The sequence below is a fragment of the Dioscorea cayenensis genome, chromosome 10 (genome assembly GCF_009730915.1).
Source record: "Dioscorea cayenensis subsp. rotundata cultivar TDr96_F1 chromosome 10, TDr96_F1_v2_PseudoChromosome.rev07_lg8_w22 25.fasta, whole genome shotgun sequence".
NCBI classification, from domain to species: domain Eukaryota; kingdom Viridiplantae; phylum Streptophyta; class Magnoliopsida; order Dioscoreales; family Dioscoreaceae; genus Dioscorea; species Dioscorea cayenensis.
The window spans coordinates 8,918,077-8,938,631 of record NC_052480.1 but is presented as its reverse complement, the minus strand read 5'-3'; the positions used below and the strand labels follow the sequence as shown (position 1 = coordinate 8,938,631).

Sequence of the window (20,555 nt, the reverse complement as noted above, 5' to 3'; positions counted from 1 at the left end):
GGATGTGTGTTTAGGTGCCCTAAGGTTTGCACTTCTCAAATTGCCTCGAGATCTGTTCTCAGGCTATATGAAATTTAGAATCGCCTCGGGATGTGTATTTGGGTTATCCTAAGATTTGAGATTGCCTCAAGATATGTGTTCTCAAGGGTAATCTTGTAATTTGCATTTTGCCTCGAGATATGTTCCCAAGGGTATTTTTGTAATTTGCATTTTTTTTATTTGTCTCGGGATTTGTATTCTAGTCCAAGACAACCAAATAATTTATTTTAAAGAGAGAATCCAAAATCAATCAAGATTAGGACATTCGAATTTTAATTCTAAATATATCCATGATTTAAATTTTAATTCACTTAGGATTTGGGTTCTATTAGGACATATGTTACATTATTTGTATATAAACATCCCTTTCCGCCGGGGCATAGTGTAGAGGGCTAGTCACGGTTAACCTTAGGTTTCGGGACTGTGTGTCTTTGGATCTCCGTGACTCATTAAACTTCAATTAGGAGACATAATATTAGTATTGCACTTGAAACAATAGTCCTAGGGTGAGCATTGTCCGAGTGCCCCATTTTACCATCGATTACCTCTCTTTATTTCCTCTTGCTTTCTCTTTTCTCTTTTACTTTTATTTGCATTGATATTTTGAATCAACATCATCAATTGGTTTTCACTCTAGCTAAATAGCAATACTTCTTGTTTCTAAGCATCTCTTCCTTGTGGATTCGACTACCCACTCACTGGCAAAGGGTGTGTCAGTCACCAATTAGAAGATCAGCCTTTAATTGCTCAATAAACCAAGACCAACTTTTAGTTGTCTCCTTCTCCACAACTACCTAGGCTATGGGAAACATCTAATTATTGTCATCCCTTCCCACTGCTACAAGTATTTTTCCTTTCAATAAACCTTTCAAAAAACATCCATCGAGGCTAATCAATCTACTGCAACCATTAACAAACCCATCTATAACTGCTGCCAAACATATATATATATATATATATATATCTTCTTAAACATTGGTAATTCAGTTGGTCTTTCTCTCTCAGATATAACAAGAACACTACTACTAGGGTTTGTTGTTTTTAGTTCCAATGCATAATTGTTCAACACAACAAAGTCTTTCCTGAATTGCCTTGTAATCATTTTTAATACCAAACTCTTAGCATTTTTGCAAGTCTTGTTAGTAATAAAAACACCCAACTCTTTTTTCACCATTGCTTTTAAGTGTCTTGGCCTAATGAAGGGCATTAAACTTATCACCTCACCAAACTTGTTAGCAATTGCAGTGGTTGTCACCCTTTTATTTCTTGCAACCCCAAGAAAGCATGTATGTTCTGAAATGTAATGCTTGACAACAAACAACTTCTCCCTACTACAACAAGAACACAATATTAGCCATTTACAACCTTTTGAAGAATATGTAGCCCTCACTCTCTTTGCCTCATTTTTAATATATCTGAATTCAAAGGCTTTCCTAGTTGAAAACTCCACAAGCTCCTTCTTGAATAATGTTAAATTTTGGAAGTTAAGTCCTAAAAAAAATCTTGCAAGGGCAATATTTGGGTCATGGTACTTCTTACAAGTCCTATTTCTGTTTACATCATTAGCATTGGAGTTCTCACTGGTGTCTTCATAGCTTCTAGGATCTGAAGATGCAATGTAGTCACTTTCATATCCACTTACTTTCCTCATTACATTAGCATTTGCATTGATATCAATAGGTTGCCTTATGCTTCCATCATCTTCATCATCATTTGCATCCTCATTGTCTTGAATTGTTTTCTTCAACTGGGCATACTTCCTTACATTTTCGATGGTTGTTTCTCTTTCATCATCAACGTTTGAATTCATCACTGGTATAGTTAATAAATTTTCTTCATCCTCTTTGCTTGATTCACTACTTTGGCTCACATCAAGCTCTATTACATCGATGGGTTGATCTAATGACTAATAAGGCTTTAGTTAGGTTCCTTTCTAGTTCATAATTTAAAGTATCTACATAGATACTCACTGATCTATGTTTTGTCAACTGCTCAACTAGACCAACAAGGCTATTATCACCACAAACCTTTATTGCTCCTCTCCCACCCTCCCACCATCCATGTAAGACAATTCGCAGTTTTTTTTATGTCATATCCTAAGTTCTTGACATCTCTTATGAGATCCCAATAATAGAGTTTGTCAAGATCAACACTAAATTTGAACACCAGTCCATTCACATATGTAAGCTTGGCTTCACATGTAAATTTCCCTCCATGATGATATTTTAGAATATATTCATCCCACTCAAACATTTATTTTTGCTGTATAAATATCAAGATTTTGGATATAAATTCAATATAATTTAGTATATCTAATATGATCTCACAGAACAAGTTTATTAATGGCAAGTAAGGATTATAACCATATTTTGAAACCTAATTCCAACAAGAATCTATAGAAACATATTCAAGAACTTCTTTATAATTCTCCAAAAAAAAAGCCCCCTTTTTTTAATAAAAAGAACTAAACCCCAACTCCATGGATTCTATCTCAATATAACTAAGCATCCATAAGAACACATTAAACAAAGATAAGGCCTTTAAATCGGAGATAGATGGAGGAATTTGTAGAAAAAATATAGCATTAAAATTTGGAAACAAACGCACAAGAATCAACTGAAACCTATCCAGCAAATTCTTTAAGAGAAATACTTATACCCATGAAAATCTTGAAGAAGCCAAACAAAAAGAAAGATAAAAAACGTAAACCCCTAATCACTCACAGGTTGAGGGTTCAAATCCATGGCATGTCCACATTTTTCGATAAAGAGAAACATGATAAAGAGAACCAGAAAAAGAAAAACCTTGAGAGTGGCCTTGTAGTGATGACTCGGAGGGTGTTCGGGAGTGGAAATTGGTGGTGGTCGCTCAAGGGGGAAGCTTGGTGAAAGTCAGGGTGGTCAACTAGTTGGGGACGAAGAAGAGTGAAAAAAAGGGAAAGTGACCCGCGCAGGGAGGGTGACTGTTGAAATTTCGGATCTTGGTAAGTTGGATCCGAATTTATGTGGCAATATTTAATAGTATTTTAAACATTTAATTGAATTTTTTATATTAAACTTGTCCACATCAGTAGTCGTGGATGCCATGTCAGCAAAAATGGACAGCGATGATGACAGCAGTTAGGGCAAGGACCAATATTTCTTATTTAAGAAAAATAGAGGGACAAAAAATACAAATTTTATAATAGAGGGACTAAAAGGGCAAAATTATCATAATAGAGGGACTATTTTGAGGGAAAATAGTGGGTTGAGTTTCTTTTTTTTTTGGGAAAAGGAGCGGGGCGAACCCACTAGAGACCCCAGGGACGTGCGCAAGTCTCGGTGGAACAAGTGGGGACGGGGTCGCGCTCACGTGGGCGCTGGAACCACCCGTACACAACCACTATTCAAAACTCCCAGAAATGTGCCCTCAGCCGAGAATCGAACTTTCACCACTCGGTGAGAGCTCTATCGGTGAACCGTGTACCAATAGACCAGAAGGTCGTTGGCGGTGGGTTGAGTTTCTTTTTTCACATATCAGTTTTATGAGGCTTGGAAAAAAAAAATAGATCCTGCTACACAAAAAACCATGCCTAACTAAAAGTTCCCTTTCTTCAGACTTGAGGATTTTCTTTAACTGCGGCACTTGTCATGCTCTGTTGTGTGGAGAATTCTAGAGCTTCAAACTCTGAGGTGGTGTACTGACTGGTCTCTTTCTTATTTCGTTTTTGAGTTTTCTCCTTTGCACTAGCCTTGCTACTCCTTCTTATTAGAGTATTAAACTAGCAAAGATCATATGCTATTTCCTAGAAAACTCAATCCTATTGTTTCATGGGTATAGAACCAGAAGCAAAAGTTTCCATCAATTCTTCTATAGTGATGAATAAAGTAAAATGAAAAATTCCCTTCCAATTATAATTTCCTCCAGTATGTTGACACTAGACCATACATTAGACAATTTTAACCATATTATTGATAAATTGCATAGAAATACTTATTGCAAAACAACATGATTACATATTAATTAATGTTTAACCACATTACACATAACTACTTCTTACTTAAAAATTTTGAGTGAACCTTGAGTGGAAGCAGGATAATTTTTTTCCCTTTAGGTATAACTGTAGTCTTTTTGGTTTTCTCTTTTGATGCAGCTTTCCCTTTATGACTTCTTTGGACAGCTGAAGCAAATGTTATTAGGATCTGTGGATGGAATTACATCATTTTGAGGGCTTTTCAATGTTTTCCTACAAAAAGATGGTATTATTAGGACCAACAAAATTAACATCGGGTTTAATGAGTAAGATGATATAGTAACAGAGCTTATAGGTTCTCTGCTTCTTTTTGGATATGTCAGTTTGTTGTAGCGCTCAGCAAGGCAAACATTGCACTTGAATACCCTACTTGTATTTGACAGCTTTGTGTTTACCCTTATTTTTTATGAGGACACGACTAGGATAGGTATTGACCTTATTCAAGCCCAATTGGTCTGGTCACTCGTTTGAGAACTAAGCAGTTCAAGGAGGCTTTAAATGGACTGGTCAAAGAAGTTTGGACCAAGCTAATTTGTTGAATGCCATTGAAAGGTGATGAACATGTATCACAAGGCAAGAAATCTATCATTTAAATTCAAATTTTGTGATAATTGGAGAAAGAATCCTTGAAGGATGCAACCTAGTTAGCACAAATTAAATTAAGGATTACTTACCATTTTGGTTTCGTCAGAAAATCAGCTTAATAATCATAGTTAGTTTAGAATGGGTACAACAAAATTACAATATGCGATACGTTAGGATATTATATGTAGTTTAGTTGAAAATTTGAATAAAAATACGGCAAATAAAATGGAATGTTTTATAATATATGTGTTATTTATATGAGTTTTTTTACAGTTTTTAAAATGCCAATATACATATATTTATAGCACATGCTATATATAAACCATATTAACATATCAAAATATGAACATCCAACAAAGTTAAGTGACATAGAAGTTTGAACATCAATAGTATATAGTGAGAATAACAACTCCATCCCTAAAGATGATGTTGAATAATTAAGTTCATAATATGGAAAAACAAGTGAATATCATCCATCCATGAAAGATCATCATCAACATTCTTATTTGCATATGTTGTTTCTTCCTTTTCTCACTATCATTTTCATCTCCCCAATCTAATTCTAGTGGATCTTTCAACATTCTTATTTGCATATGTTGTTTCTTCCTTTTCACACTATCATTTTCATCTCCCCAATCTAATTCTAGTGGATCTTTCAAATTAAAAGGTCCATCAAGCTTTTCCAAATTAATAAGTTACATATTTTTTACTTCCAAAAAATTGAAAATTTTCTATCATCATGGCATTCATTCGAAGATAAACAAAATCATTCAACAATTTTAGAGATAACTTTTTTTTGAATGAATTTTTCTTTTTATGCTTCAAATGGACTCTAATTTCACTTAGACATAGAAAAAATTTATGATTGGCTCAAAACTCAAAAAAAAAATAAGCCATACCACTTTCGGTCTAAATTATCACTTTAGGGATTTTGTTTTTATTTCAAATTAGTTGTCACTTTGAAGAATTCTATAAGTATTAATTATAATTTTTTTCCAATTTAAACCATGTATTTAATAAAATTTTTTTGGGAAAAATTACTGTTCACCCTCGTAATTTTTCAAAAACTTCCCAAAAAAACCCCCTCCAACTTTTTGCACACCTCGGATGACCCTCCGTTATATTTTTACATTCCTTTTTAACCCCTCACGGTAAGTTGAAGTGGGTCCACGATATGAAATTTTTGCCCTTGCAAAAGGTGGGAAAAATGGCGCCCAATCATAACTTTCTTTATGCATAGTTTTTCAATGCCTCCTGCTTGCTTTTTCTCAAACAAAGTTTAGAAGGCTCATATCTTGTTCTTCTTGTTCTTGTTCTTGTTCTTCTTCTTCTTCTTCTTCTTCTTCTTCTTCTTCTTTTTCTTCTTCTCATTTGGTGTATTCAATTTTAGCTCTTCCGATTAAATTATGGAGAGTTTTTGTGCTATTGCTAGATACAACGGGGAGGGACGAGTGCTAATGTTCACGGCGCTGACTTCTTGGGAATCAGTGTTAGCTGAAATATGTGAGCGATGGGGTCTCGAGTATTTCCCGTGTCGAGTGAAGTTTATCACACCCGATGGACATAAAACGAGTATGTCTCATATAAAAGCGAGGTTGACTTCCAGCAGCGATGTGTCACGTGCACTCCATCTTCAAATGTTACATTGTTGATCTTGTTGTTGAGACGGATGATGTGGCATCGTATCCTCACCGAAAACGCAGTTCTTCTCGTTGTAAGTTTCTTCTCGCTTATGTTTATATAGTTGTAGAAGTTAATTATTGTTTTATTATCCCCATCATCGCTTTACATTTATCAAGTTTCCATTAACTTATTAACTTATTATTTAACTTTTTGTTTTAACGCTTTAAGATTTATGTTTATCGTTTAAATATTTTTGTGTCTCTGCTTAAATATTGATCGTGTTCGCTTAAACTAAAGTGTTGGCGAGGAATTTGAAATCTGCGCAGCTTGCTTTCCACATCATGGCGAGCTCGAGGGTGTGGCATGCCTTCCTTCCTCATCCGATCAAGTCGAAGTGTTGTCGCTGGATATTGGACAATGTTTTGAAGGCGTTGAACATTTCGTAGACGCACTTAGGAATTTTGCAATCAAAAGGAATTTTGACTTCAAATTATCGAAGAACGAAACACCGGGTGATCGTGGAAGGAAGCTTCGACTTCAAAAATGGCGTATAAGGAAGCTATATTCCCCATACTCGGACAATGACGGGCGATGGATGAAAAATCGTGAATCGCGTTTTGCGACCGCTCTGTGACGAGAAGGCAACCCGGGTGTCCTAGAGCGAAAGAGGATCGAGTCGTAAGCGTCCCGAGGTCCGCGAAGTTACGCTGTAGCCATTGCCACGTTTCGTGTCACAATCGCAGATCGTGGAATGAATCATGCTGCCGACTAGGCATTGTGTATATACTTCTTATTATTGTTTAAATATTGAACTTTATATTTAAATATATCTCTTACGCTTTTAAATATTTTTATTCTCTGCTTTAATCGTTATTTTTTTATCGCTTAAAATAAATTTGTATCCGCTTAAAATGTACAACGGGATGGTGCTAGCGGTTCCCCAAAGCGTAGTAATACACGCTTTCGGTTCCCCAAGCGTTTCCACTCCCGTCGCACATAAAAAAATCGGAACATTACATTACACTCTATAAGAGATTATTAAGTAATAAGGATATTTTAAACAGAAAATATTAAGTATATTTTTGTTTAATTACATTGATATTATTAAATAATAAGGATATTTTTAAAGCGAGAAAAATATTAAATTTAAAGCAGAGAAACCTAAACTTAAGCAGAGAAAAGCGAAAGTTAAAGGGCAAAAGTTATCATTATACGATTAAAAATGAATGTTGATATTAGCCGATAATGAAAATGAAAAATGAAACAGAACCCTACCCGATAATGTACCTCACTGGGACTACAATATCATCCAACAAGAACGTAACCTCAAAAGCGAAACGGAATGAATTTAATTGAATTTAGATACATGTACATTTACATTGACAAAATTTGTCATGTTCTTCCGAAAAAAATGAATTAATTTAAACCGGTTTACATTTGAAACTATTACACCTATACAATGACTATGACCCCGCTATGTACACTCCCCTTTGGTTCGCTTTTTACGCATAGAAGCGGAGTTTAAACAATTACATTGATATTTACACAATGAACTATATACTTAAACACTCGAAAAGTGTATGTTAAACAAATGAATCGGATTATTAAAGAAAGAATCGTGTATACAAATATAGAAAGAATGACTAAGAACCCTGCGAAGACTCCCCTCCGGGTCGTGATGCCGCGCCTCCCTCCCTAAGTATCGGGAAACATACCTTAATCGCGAGATAAGGGACGTCGGGTCTGCGGTACCGTAGCTTCTCACCGGTGAGTAAGCGCTCGATAAACCGCATGACATAGACGCCGCGATCGACACTTCCTTTTTCTCGTCGTGGGGCTTCGATTGTCGTGAACAAGCGGGTACTACGGTCGCCGACTCGCCCAACTCCATGTCGATCTGGGATGTCGAATAGGTTCCACTGTCGAGATATACAAGTTCATATTAGAATGCCGATTATTTACCGAACACTATTACACAAACACAAATTATTAAAAGCACTCTACCATTTCTAGCGGCTTTTTATCAGTATTCTTCGCTTTGGCATGAAGAATAATGCCCGTATTCTTGTTTTTTTCATTGTCGAGGGACGACATGGAAGTGGCCACTCATAATTATCGGGAGGATGAGCGATGTCCACTTCATGCAAGTTGCGCGAGCATCTCCAATCATAGCCATCGTGGATTCATGTGCGCTCGTCGCCTCGCTTTGACATGAACAAGGCCGATGGCGCGTGTGATGGAGGCGCGCCTCTTATAACGATATGGCACTACGCTCATCGTCTTTTGCAAGATACATACGACGCGTCCCATCACATCGCCTCGTGACCATCTCCTTCCCCTCGAGCGGTGTCGAATAGATTGGCCCGTGTGCGTGCCGAGCAGTCGTTTTCTTCCACACGACAGTCTGTCGTAGTTGAACGGAACAAAGACATGTAAACAATGTTGTAAGTATAAAATTAAACGTTAAAGTATAAACTTTAAATTCTATATTGAATGTTTAAAGCAGTAGCAGTAATATTTAAAAGGGTATCACTTATAAGTTAAATGTTATACATGAAATTTTTAAAGCGTTAACGCTCCTACTTAAATGGTAACTAAAACAGTTTTAAACAATATCATAAAAAAACTTCAAACTTACTTGTCCATAGGGCGCTGAGGAAGATCCTTATCAACTCCTACTCAGTACTTATTGAGTAGCCGATTGGCCAACGTATTTTTTTCTTCGAATGAAGACTTTCCGAAAGTTCTTCTACTTTTTATTGGCTTCCTTTAATGGGGGCACGCACTGACAGCAGCATCAACGAGGAGACACTTCTTTACATGCTTCTTGTTCTTGTGGGATTGTGTCGCGCTTCGATGCGGGCACGGTCGACCGTTGGTTCCACCGTGAATTCCACTCGCTGAGGATAGACTCAACGACCTTCTCAACCGTGAGTTCCACGACGCCAGAGATCAATGGGAGACACAACGTTGTCTGGTTGTTCTTCTTCATGGATTGTGTCCATCTTTGATGCCAGCATCGTCACGCCGCACGGTTCCACCGTATGCATGATGTCGTCAACAATGCAGTCGACGATCTTTTCCACGCGGCAAACTCGGGCGCCATCTTCAATCTCCTCCACCGTGATGGGCATGTCATCAGCGTTAACAACATCGGCCACCGATGGTGCGCTATTATTTCATCGTCGGCAGACGGGTGGAGACGGAGGCATTATTGTTTTCCTCTTTTTGCAAGCTTCTTGAATGAGGCCGTCTTTTGAAGGGGCCACCCGTGATGTCCTCGTCGTCGAACTCCGGCCGGCGTATCCATCCCGGGTGCTTCATTTGTTTGAAGGGAAGGCGCGATCGATTGTAGTCGTGACCGGCCTTCCATACGCTCCACCCGAGCGACAAGTCGAGGGAACTCGGTCATCAAAATCTGCAAGCCTGCGATGAGAGTTGCGATGACATCCTCGCCTAGTGCCGAGGGAGCCGCCACGTTCGGGGCTGACACGGTCGGGGAAGCCACGGTCGGGCGGGGCTGGGGAGGGCTTCTCGGCCTCGACGAATGCGTTTTTGACACGAAGCGAGGAGAATGTCGTCCAGCGCGCAAGGAAGAGGTTGCCCTCTCATCTTGCCTTTGAGCAAGCGGTTCCGGAGCAATAGCATCCGACCGAGCGGTTGGCTGAACAAATACTTCTTCATCAAACGATTCGCGGAACCATCTCAGAAACTAGCATGTGTAAAAGCAAACAATCTTAGCGAAATTATTTAGTTTAAACAATTAAAAACTATATTTACATATGTAACTCGTATATTTAAAGCGTTATAACCTATTGTGTTAAACGATGAAACAAACAAATTAAACATTAAACTAAAAAAGTTTAAAGCGGTAGTTGAACAAAGTTAAACGGTAAGTTATAATGTTAAACGATAGATGAATAAAGTTAAAGCGGTAAATGATATGGTTAAAGCGTTAACGTCTACGGTTAAACAAAATATTTTTGAATTATTACCTCTTTTCCTTCGAGAGATGACAAACTCGTCTCTATCGTCGCTTGCTTCCCGAGTAAGTATTTTTCACCGTAGCACGACGATCCTTGGGATCTTGCAAAAAACGGACTTTCTTTCCGGTTCCGGGTCGACTCAGTAAAACCGGATGTTAAGCGCTCACCTGCGACCCTTAACATACCCGGTGTTGGTCTTCTTCCCCAGCATCTAGATTGCACTCGGGTAGCGGCTTGTGGTATGTCCTCCATAAGCCACTTAGGCGTCGCTTGCGCCCATGCGTAGCGCCCATTCCGGTAGATCATCGACATAATCAGCGATCCGAGTTAGGAACCGAGCGGGAGGTATTTGGGAAGAGGATTGTACCGTGAGAGTACACCATCGATGGTTTGGCAAAATTCTCCTCTTTTCCCCTCTGTCCAACGAGTTGCTGAAGAGTGCTCCTGATGGAGTCTCTGTGTCTCTCGTACGTCTTCGATAAATACCTCTCTTCGAAGTCGACCGTGTTTTCTTCTTCGAAACACGCATCGCCTCCCCATCGCAACGCAGTGACAGAACGATCGCACATCTTCAGGGGCTCGAAAGTCGACATGCTTTCCCGATCCCCGAATTTATTGGTGCGGTTATCGTGATCTCCGCAACGGAGAGTCAAGAAGGGCCCGCTCTTGGTATACGACTTCCAACTCGATAGAAATGTCGTGAGCGGTGTCCTTCGGATGATCTCCCGATGTCGAGGGATCATGTGAACTTTCATTCGACCCACGGTCTCCACTACTAGGGTGTCAAGTAGCATCGCCCATTAACTAGATCGACCGCCATAATCACAAAGCTCGCGACAATAATAGCACATTGTTAAGCGGAAATGTAATTTGTTAAAGCGGTAAACACTCGGTTCTTAAACACCGATATCATTTTTAAGCGATGACGTATACTATTAAAGCGAGATACAAATAATTAAAGCGGAGACGAACTAACTTAAAGCGGTAAAAGCTCGTTGTTTTAAAGCGGAGACCTCATTTTTTTACAACTACAACCATATCAATCGAAAGAGTAGCGTAGATTATAAACATTACACAAAAGCACAACAATCGGGAAAACCATTTTCGATCGTATACATAGACGAAAATGTAAAACAAAAACAAAAAAACCCTAGCGAGACATCTCCCTGCAGACTAACAAAAACCCCGATTGACATCCCACGAAAGCTTCGATGTCTTCCAACAAAAACAAAATCACAAACCAAAACCGAAAAAAATATCTCTTCGTAATGTAATAGTTAACAAAAACCATAATGAATACCTTAGGGATGCAAAGTGATCGAAATGCGAATACTTGCACGGGACTTCTTCTTCGAGCACGGTGGAAAGGGAAGAGTCGCGGGTGGGAAGAGAAAGAGTCTGGAGACGCGAGTCGAGCTGGAGTCATGAGTTGAGAGAAGACAAGCAATGTAATGCTTAAGAAAAACCCACCCACTTCCTCTCACACGCTGAAATGGGTGCAGATACGACTTCCCGTCATGAGGCATTTTCGATCCATAAAAATTTTTAAATACACTCCGTTTAATGCCGTTCACGTACTTTTGGGGTTTCAAAATCATGGAGTTGAAAAGGAAGGGGTTTTTGGGTATTCTGAAACTATGGGGGTTTGTTTGGCAATTTGGCAAAGTGTAGGGTTTTTTTGGCAATTTCCACTAAAATTTATGTACCAAGACTGTGTCTCAATAAAAGAAAATAATCCCAATGCAAGGGTGAAATTATCCTATCATTCCATTTTTTTTTTAAATTTTAATAGTTTTAATAATACTCTTAATTCTTGTACAAACCTAAAATGTGATAAATAATTTGGATTAGATGGAGTAATGTTTTTTAAAAAAAAATGAAAATTCACATTTTTTTAAGTTTAATACTTCAAAATTCTAAAAAAAATTATTTTTTTTCATATGTTTGAACATGCACATAAAATCCTTTTTTTCAATTATACATATATGCATGTATAACTCATGTATTATACATGAATAAACCAACTTAGCGAGTTGGTTTAGGACCTCCTACTGGCAAAATAAAAAAATTATGAAGGGATACAAGGGGCATTTTAACTATGATAGAGACTATTTATGGTATTATACCATAAACAAATAAATATAAAAAATAAATAAATACACTAAAATTTAATCTTAATTGGTTTTAACTATTATTGTTATATATAAGTAATCTAATGAATTACATAAGTTTCTCTTTAAACTACCTATTATATTAAAAAATATTATATTAAAAAAAAATCTGCAAATCATAAGTAAGCTCCCAATTAAACAAAATTTACCTTAAATGAGAAATAAACTTGTTAGACTTTGCTATGGATGTTTAACCATTACTGACTTCATTAACAAATTGATCACAAATTAAACTCTGTGACACCTATCATAAAGTAGAAAACAATAGGGCGATGTATATCACAAAGAAAATTAGTAGTTTAAACATCAAAATTAGATCAATGATTTAAATGCATCAACCTGAGAATAAAGCTTGATCAAATGGATCCAGAATCAAAAAATAAAATAGAATAAAATAATAAATAATAAATTTTCAACCCATCAAACCAAGAAAAGATGGTATCTGCAAATTGTTTCCATATCATTATTATTGAGTTCTGAAAAATTTCCCAAGATAATGGCAGAATTGAACACCTCACAATAGTTTCAGGTCAATTTGTGAATGGTCTTCATGTCTGCAGCTTCCTCAAGAGTACCTTTCTCAACATGATCCCACCATTTTGGCAGGAAGTTGTCCACAACAAGCCTAAACCACGGTGACAGCTTTATACCATCCTCCCCAGCGTCAGCTTTTCGCAGCAGTTCCTTCAGCTGATCCCGATTAACATATTTTATGTCAGCAACCTCGTCGGGATTTGGATGCACATTAACATCACGTACGATGAAAAGCAGATAATCAACTGCATAAGAATAAAGCGGAATACATATCACATTAGTTAGAATAGATAAAAGTTTAGATGTTCAATGCAAGGCTGTACGCTCGTGTTCGCCCCATTTGCCATCAGATGGAGCCTTGTATAGCATGCGCCCGAGAGGAATGAACTGGTCGACAGGTAAATCCTCAGCGGGTATGCCCAGTTCATCCAGTAGTTTTCTTTGTGCAGCGTTCCTTACTCCTGATTATAAAGAAGGGAAAGAATTATTATTAATAATTGCTAAGAAAAATGAAATGGTTATGCTTCAGGTTAACATAGCAGAATACCAAGGTAATTTTCGTCAATGAGCTCAGATTCGCGATAAAGAGGGTGACTGCAGCAAGTATTGGTCCACACTAAAGGAAATGTCACCTTTGTCTCAGATCTTTGCTGTAAAAAACATGAATCAAAGATATCAAAAAATATTTGATAAGCATGTCGATGAAACATAGGCTAGAACAGTGCTATATTTTCTGTTGAATATTTAGTGCTTTGTTCTCTACAATAATCTTGAACTCAAACACATCCGTTGCACTTTTGGCATTATTAAAAGCAGTAACGAGTCAAACGTACTCCAAGCAGCAGAGTGAAGTCTTGCCTACACTGATGCATTGCCCCAAGCCATTTGATATGTCTCGCAACAATGAAAATCGATCTGAACAAATGATCCATTATAACAGTGCCATGTGAACATATCCAATGTGCTTGTTACAATACACCCCATGTAGGCTGGTATCTTCCAACAACAGATAAGCTAGTGGAAGTAGAAACAAATTCTGATGTATACTTGCTTATGTAATATGCTTTCCATCAATATGAGAATAGTTCAAGGTCAAGTTGTGCAACCACATGGTACTTGCAGTAAAATAAAAAATGCTTTTATCAACCATAGGAGTTTGAAGGACATAGAGATCAACACTAGTACAGAGGTTTTTATTGTTAAGGAGACTCACATAGCATAAATCAATACTAACTTTGGCTTGCCAGGGATTTTAGAAGTTCGATAATGTGCATATGCTCACACTACACCTCCACAGGACATTACCATAATTGTAACTCTAACCACTTTTTGCCAGGTGTGTGATAAAATGTACTGATTTGTGAACAGGACAAAAATGCCCTGACCAGAACTAAGAAATATCAATTGCTAATTTGTTTTTGATACTTAGAATGATCTTCCAGCTTCACATCGCACAATTCATTGGAGTAATTGTAACTGGATATTAGGCTAATGGGAAGGATATTTTGTTTATTCAAACTTAAGAAATTTCACAAACTAAGATCTTTCCCATCAAAAAATAAAAAAGGAATTGGCATACACTTGGGCATAAGTAGGGGCACATCACACACGCGCGCACACACACACACACAAAGGGAACCTTATACTGAATAATTATGGACCATTCATGAGAAAGCAGGATCTTCTTAATCATATTCATACCTGAAGGAGTAACTCATACTTTGAGTTGAAGAGGAAAACACTGAAAGCTCTATGAAGCAGATTTTCTGCTTCAATTTTCTCCATCAGATGGCCTAGCAAAGGAAAAAGCTAAATATGATGCTTGCATGCTCTAAAGAGCTACCACCAGAACATAAAAAATTACTCAACTTTTCATCATAAGATACTAATAGAAAGTCATAAAGTGTTCAGCAAGGGAAAATAGAGACAACAAATAGGAAGTGTTTGATATTGAACAATCCTGCCCTATTTAATGTTGCAGAATTCTGGTTTTTGCCCCCTTCATGAAATTGAATATAGTTCATGAAAAATCAAAAGATTCTTGATAAAGTAACAAAAAGAAAAAACAAATAGGAGAAGCTAATCTACCATGTTGTAGCAAAGCATTGTCATTGCCAAATGCATTAGATCAATACAACTATCTATTTCCAACTCCGCATAATAAAATGATACACAATAAGCTTCACCACTCATCAATAAGATGACTGGAATAGTAAGGTGCAATTAGTTCTCTCCCGTTTTGAGGTCTAATATGTAGGATATGATCAATATAAGTGTGATGGGACACTCACAGTTATACTTGGATTCATGTCCAACAACACGATCTTGCTCATCCACCAGAATACACCTGCATAAAAGAAAAAAAATATATATTCACTCTTCACAAAAAATTTTGTTTCATAGGTTAACACCACAATCTTATATTTTATATTGCCAAACATTGTTCTCAACTCCTGACTGCCACTGTAAGCAATTTTAAGACACTTGTGAGAAATAAGTTCTTATAAGCATCAACTTGTTGAACTGTTAAACGCTATACCTACAGTAAATCCACAGATTTCTAGGTCTATTTTTTGGGAACAATACCTGCCTTGGTTGCATTTGTACCATAATTTCTTTTCAGATATTAACTTCATATGGTTATAATTATATATATATATACACATACACAATTGAAGAATAAGTTTTGGTTCCTTGGCAAGTGAATTGAAGCATGCTTTTTAAAACTTGGTGTTTTAATATAGGCTGGTGGCTTCAATCTCTGACTAAGGTGTAATCAAGCTGACCTGCGCTCAAGAATGTTCAGACATGGCTTACATATGTTCATAAACTCCTTAACAAACTTGGTCATGATATTATAACCAAGAATTTAGTGAGATTTTTAAAAAGCCTAAAAGGCCAACACAAGAGGTCCGCAAACATAAAAAAGCTTCAAAATAAAGCTTGAATTTTTCTTCAGTAGTCTTAATAACTGAGTTCTCCATCAAAGCCAAGCTCAAGTTATCAGGAACAATTTGGTTCCTTCACAGCCCCTACCCTGGACCAATGGAACTAAGTGGTTGGGGAGTTACGATTCAGAGGATTCTAAATGACAACAGGGATGAAAATAAGTATCTAGAATAGATCTTCCCCGTTCAATCATTTTATTCATCCATTTTCCCCCAATTAATTTCTTTACAAGTTTCCCTTTCCAAGTGCTCTCATTATTATTTTAGACAAACAGACCCTCAGTCTCAGTCAAAATGTAGGAAGTTGTTTGTCATATAAGAGCACCCTCATCATAAAAATCTCTAGAATAATCTGCAAATAATTTGCTTGTTCTTGTTACAACTTGGAAAGGTAAAATGAAGGCTTCAGTCCAATATGAGCAGAATGAAACGTATGAATACATTGCAAACATAATTAAATAAAAAAAATTCTGAAAAGTGTGAAACAACATTGCTTTTAACATAAAAAATTGGAAACGATAAATAAATAAATAGAAAAACAATAGTAAAAAAATTAACACATTAATCCAGAAAACTAAAACACTATCAAACAAGTAAGAAACTAAAACAACTGGAGGTCCACAAAAATAATCAAAATAGGGGGAAAATCAGTAAATAAGCAAACGCTATTTTTTATACTACCATCAAAATGGGAACATGCAACAATAACAATTAAAGCATTGAGACATAGCAATATCGAGTATTTAAGCAATACAAACTTTAGGTAAGAATTACTGAAACTATGCTACATTGCTTTCATAAAAACAGTCGTTAATCAAAAAGAAAATAGAAAGGTTGTCTCTTTACTTGAAAGAAGTTTGCACACACAATAGTTGGTGATAACAAAAAAAAAGCTTCATTAGCATTTCCCTTCCTTCTACTCGTTCATAAGATGATCCAAGAAAACGATAAGGAGAGGAAAATAATAAACAGATAGAAGATGCGAGCAAGAGCAACCATGCAATAGATGGCTCAAAGAAAATGGGTCAGGTAGGCACAAAAGAAGTGTGAGAACATGGACAAAAAAAAACTACAATATAGTATATATCAATGAGATTTATTACATCTGGAAACAAAAATAATGATTTATTTAATCAAACAAACTACATTTCACTACTTCCTCTTAGTTATTTATCTCCAAATTGCTATGTTAACTTAACATTGCATCAATTCCAAAACAGATAAAATATTATAAATTGGAAACAATTTTGGTTGAAGCCTTGAAAGCACAGGTTCAGCAAAATGTCAGCCTCTATCAGTAATGAGAAAGTCAATTAAAATTTTGATCAGTTGTGGTACACTGGATTAAAATTATTGCTGAAAAAGACTAACAGAATAGTCAGCACAAATCAACAAACGTGTTCCACACATCTAGACTTTGTAATCTAGAAAACAAAATTCACACAGAAACCCAACCAAACAGGATACCTAAAACTGGGAAAAAGGAAAGTATTACGAGAAACAACTATAAACAATAGTGATGCAGCACATGTTTTTTTCACATTTTCATCCTCAAAAAGCACACAAAGCACACACAGACACAGACCTGAGTTCAAAATCACAATCTCGACACCAACACCAAGCAAGAATTAAAACAAAACATGCCAAAGTGCAAAAAAGACAACTATTTTGAGAAACAGGATCACCATTCAACAAGCAACAATAAAAATCTTCTCTTTTTTAATAAAAAAAAAAAGAAGAAATCTCATTTTAATCCCAATAAAAAATATTTTCATTGGAAATTCGACCCACGTTTTTCACGTTTTCATCCTTAAAAACCCATACAACTAACATAAACCTCAAACCAAAAATCACAATCTCCATAACCCAACACCAATAAAAAAACAAAAACATAGACTCTAAAGTTTAAAAATCAACAAAAAAATCAAATCCCTAAACAATATGAGTAAAAGAAGACAATAAAAAAATCAACAAAAATGGGGAGAACAGAGCATAGAAATCCAATCAAACACCACCAGAAAAGAAAAACATACAAAAAAATAAAAAATAAAATTAAAAATAAAAACGAATCAAGAACTCACTCATCCTCGAACATAAGACGCCGCTGCACAGCATCCATCCCAGAATCATCAACAACAACAGAAACAGCAGCAGCGACATCTTTGGAGGCCATGGAAGCAAGGAAGCGAGAGCGAAGAGGAGGAGGGGTGGTGGTGGTGGTGGATCTGAGGGGAAAGGAGAGGATTGAGTGGTGATGATAAATAGGCGCAAAAAAGGAAGGTGCGGATGGTCGAGCGATGGCGCACGAGAGCGCGTGAATAAGAGCAGATGGCGCCGACATGTGCGTTGGGATTCCGCACCCGAGCACTGCACTCTGCAGCGCAATGGCGCACTAGTAACTTTGGTGTTTTTTCCCCCTCGATTCACAGGCCCGGTTGGAGCAAAACGACAATGATTGCTATGTTGCCCAGTGCGTGTGTGTACTATATAAATTTATATAGATATAAAAGATATTTCTTATAATATTAATTATTACATGAAATGATTTTAAAAATTAAAAATTAATAATTTCACCAAAAGTTACTTGGTCTATTGGTACTAAAACCTTGGGCCCATTTGGTAGTTTACAGGGAAAGTAATTACATGTAAAGCTTTTGCTGGGAAAGATTTTGCATGCAATTACTCTCCCTGCAAAGTAATATTACAGTATTTGGTGTATGCAATGAAAATTATAATTAAATTGCATGCAAACTTAATTTCTCCATTTGGTATGAAGGCATTTGCTATGTAAAGTTATGTTTATTCTCAATATTACCCTAAGTTATTTTAGTTATAAAAAATGGATTTTTAATAAACTCTAATGACATACTAACTTAATCCATATAATAATTAACCTTTTTTTCATAAAGTATTTTTACATTTTTTTTAAAGATAGTTTTTATATTTTTTTAATACACTAAAAATAATATATAGCTTTAAATCACCATGAGTTCCTCAACTTTTGTCCATTATACAATTTTGTTTTTTTAATATTGTCATGATTGATATCATCCAACAATGTGTTAGAGTTTTTTTAAAAAAAAAAACAAGGAAGAATTTTTATTTAATAAGAGGGTAATATAGTAATTTAACAATAATCAAAATTTTCCACCCAACCTTGTAATCACTTTCACACCACCCCCATGTGAATCACTTTCTATGGTCAAAAGGAAAGTGATTGCAAAGAGACTAACTATTTTTAAGAAACCAAACGAGTGAAAGTGATTCACTTGTTACTTTCACTCATACCAAACGGGTCCTTTGGGTAAAGCTCTTATTTCGGAAGCAAAAAAAGAGCAAAATATTGTTGAGCTTATAAGTACACTCAAAATTTATACTCGTCCTCACTTAATGTCAAAAAAAATTTTAGTAATTGATTTTAATAATTTGATAAGTAATTGATTTTAAAACCATGGAAGAAATACTAAAAGATTGAATCAATTTATGATAGTGTGTACATTGACACGTGGTTGGTTTGTTTTATAAAAAAAATTATGAATTTATAAAAAAATATTAGAGATTATGGAATAAAAATTAGATGTTTTTTATATTTTACTAGTAAAAAAGGGAAAAAAAATTTATATCATAATTATGATATAATAAACCGCCTTTGTCAATTGGTATCGGGTCTCTTACGTAGGATGTTCATTTCAGAAAAGACCCGGGATCGAATTTCATGTTTTGCGCAAAATGAAGACACATGGGTTGGCGTTAAACTTTGCTCTCATACATGCACATCTCTGGATTTTGGTGCTTGTCATATTTTTAAAAAATAAAAAATAAATAAATATTATGATATAAATTTGAAGAGATATAAACACATGGTTGAGGGATTGTCGGAGCATAGGCCCGCCCTTGGGCATAGGCTACAAAGACTATGCCTAGGCCCATAGTTTTTATTTTTTTAATTATATTTAAAATTTTTATTTATTATTTTATTTATATAATTATAATTTAAAAATTTTAACTGTATATATCAATAACCAATAAATCTATCTATCTACCTATCTATCTATCTATTTATATCTTATTATATATATATATATATATATTATAGGAAAGCCCCTTGCAATGTCAAGCCATGAAAAAAGTTTTACTTTCAAAAACTATATAATATTATATTAATATTAAAATAATTATAATATAATATATAATATAAGAATTAAATTGTTTGATTTTGTACTTTTTAAATATTTAAATAATTATCTCGTTCTTTTTAAAATATAAAAATTGATTAATTTAACTCATGATACATTAAATCTTTTTTCTTATCAAATTATAATATTGTTTATCAAATTATAAAATTAATATAAATGTCCTATTTTATATTACTTTTAAGATTACAGATTTTTTCTATAAGTCCAAGTTTTCATTATTCAATTAATTATTCACATTGATATTTTTAAAATAGTCTTTCAAAACATGATTGAAAGAGTTGATTTTGTCAATTAAAATGTCAGTAACAAAATACAATGAATATTGAAGGTTCGAGTTATTAGACTTTGGGAGATTCAAAATGTTTATAATTTAAAAATATTAATAGTTTCAAATTTTGATAAAACTTTGATATACAAATATCACTAAAATAATTGTAAATTATTAGAGGGGTGGTATTGTA

General features: G+C 35.5%; 1 protein-coding gene across 1 annotated transcript; it reads right to left on the bottom strand.

The window, feature by feature from the left end:
• Positions 1–12,855: 12,855 nt before the first annotated feature.
• On the bottom strand, positions 12,856–18,341 carry LOC120270583 (isopentenyl-diphosphate Delta-isomerase I). The gene is made up of 6 exons (XM_039277639.1): positions 17,980–18,341; positions 15,242–15,297; positions 14,652–14,743; positions 13,498–13,600; positions 13,274–13,411; positions 12,856–13,195 (listed from the first exon to the last, which is right to left on the bottom strand). Exons 1-6 carry the CDS (start codon positions 18,237–18,239, stop codon positions 12,942–12,944), a joined length of 903 nt encoding a protein of 300 aa, XP_039133573.1. The 5' UTR covers positions 18,240–18,341; the 3' UTR covers positions 12,856–12,941.
• Between the last annotated feature and the right edge of the window lie 2,214 nt (positions 18,342–20,555).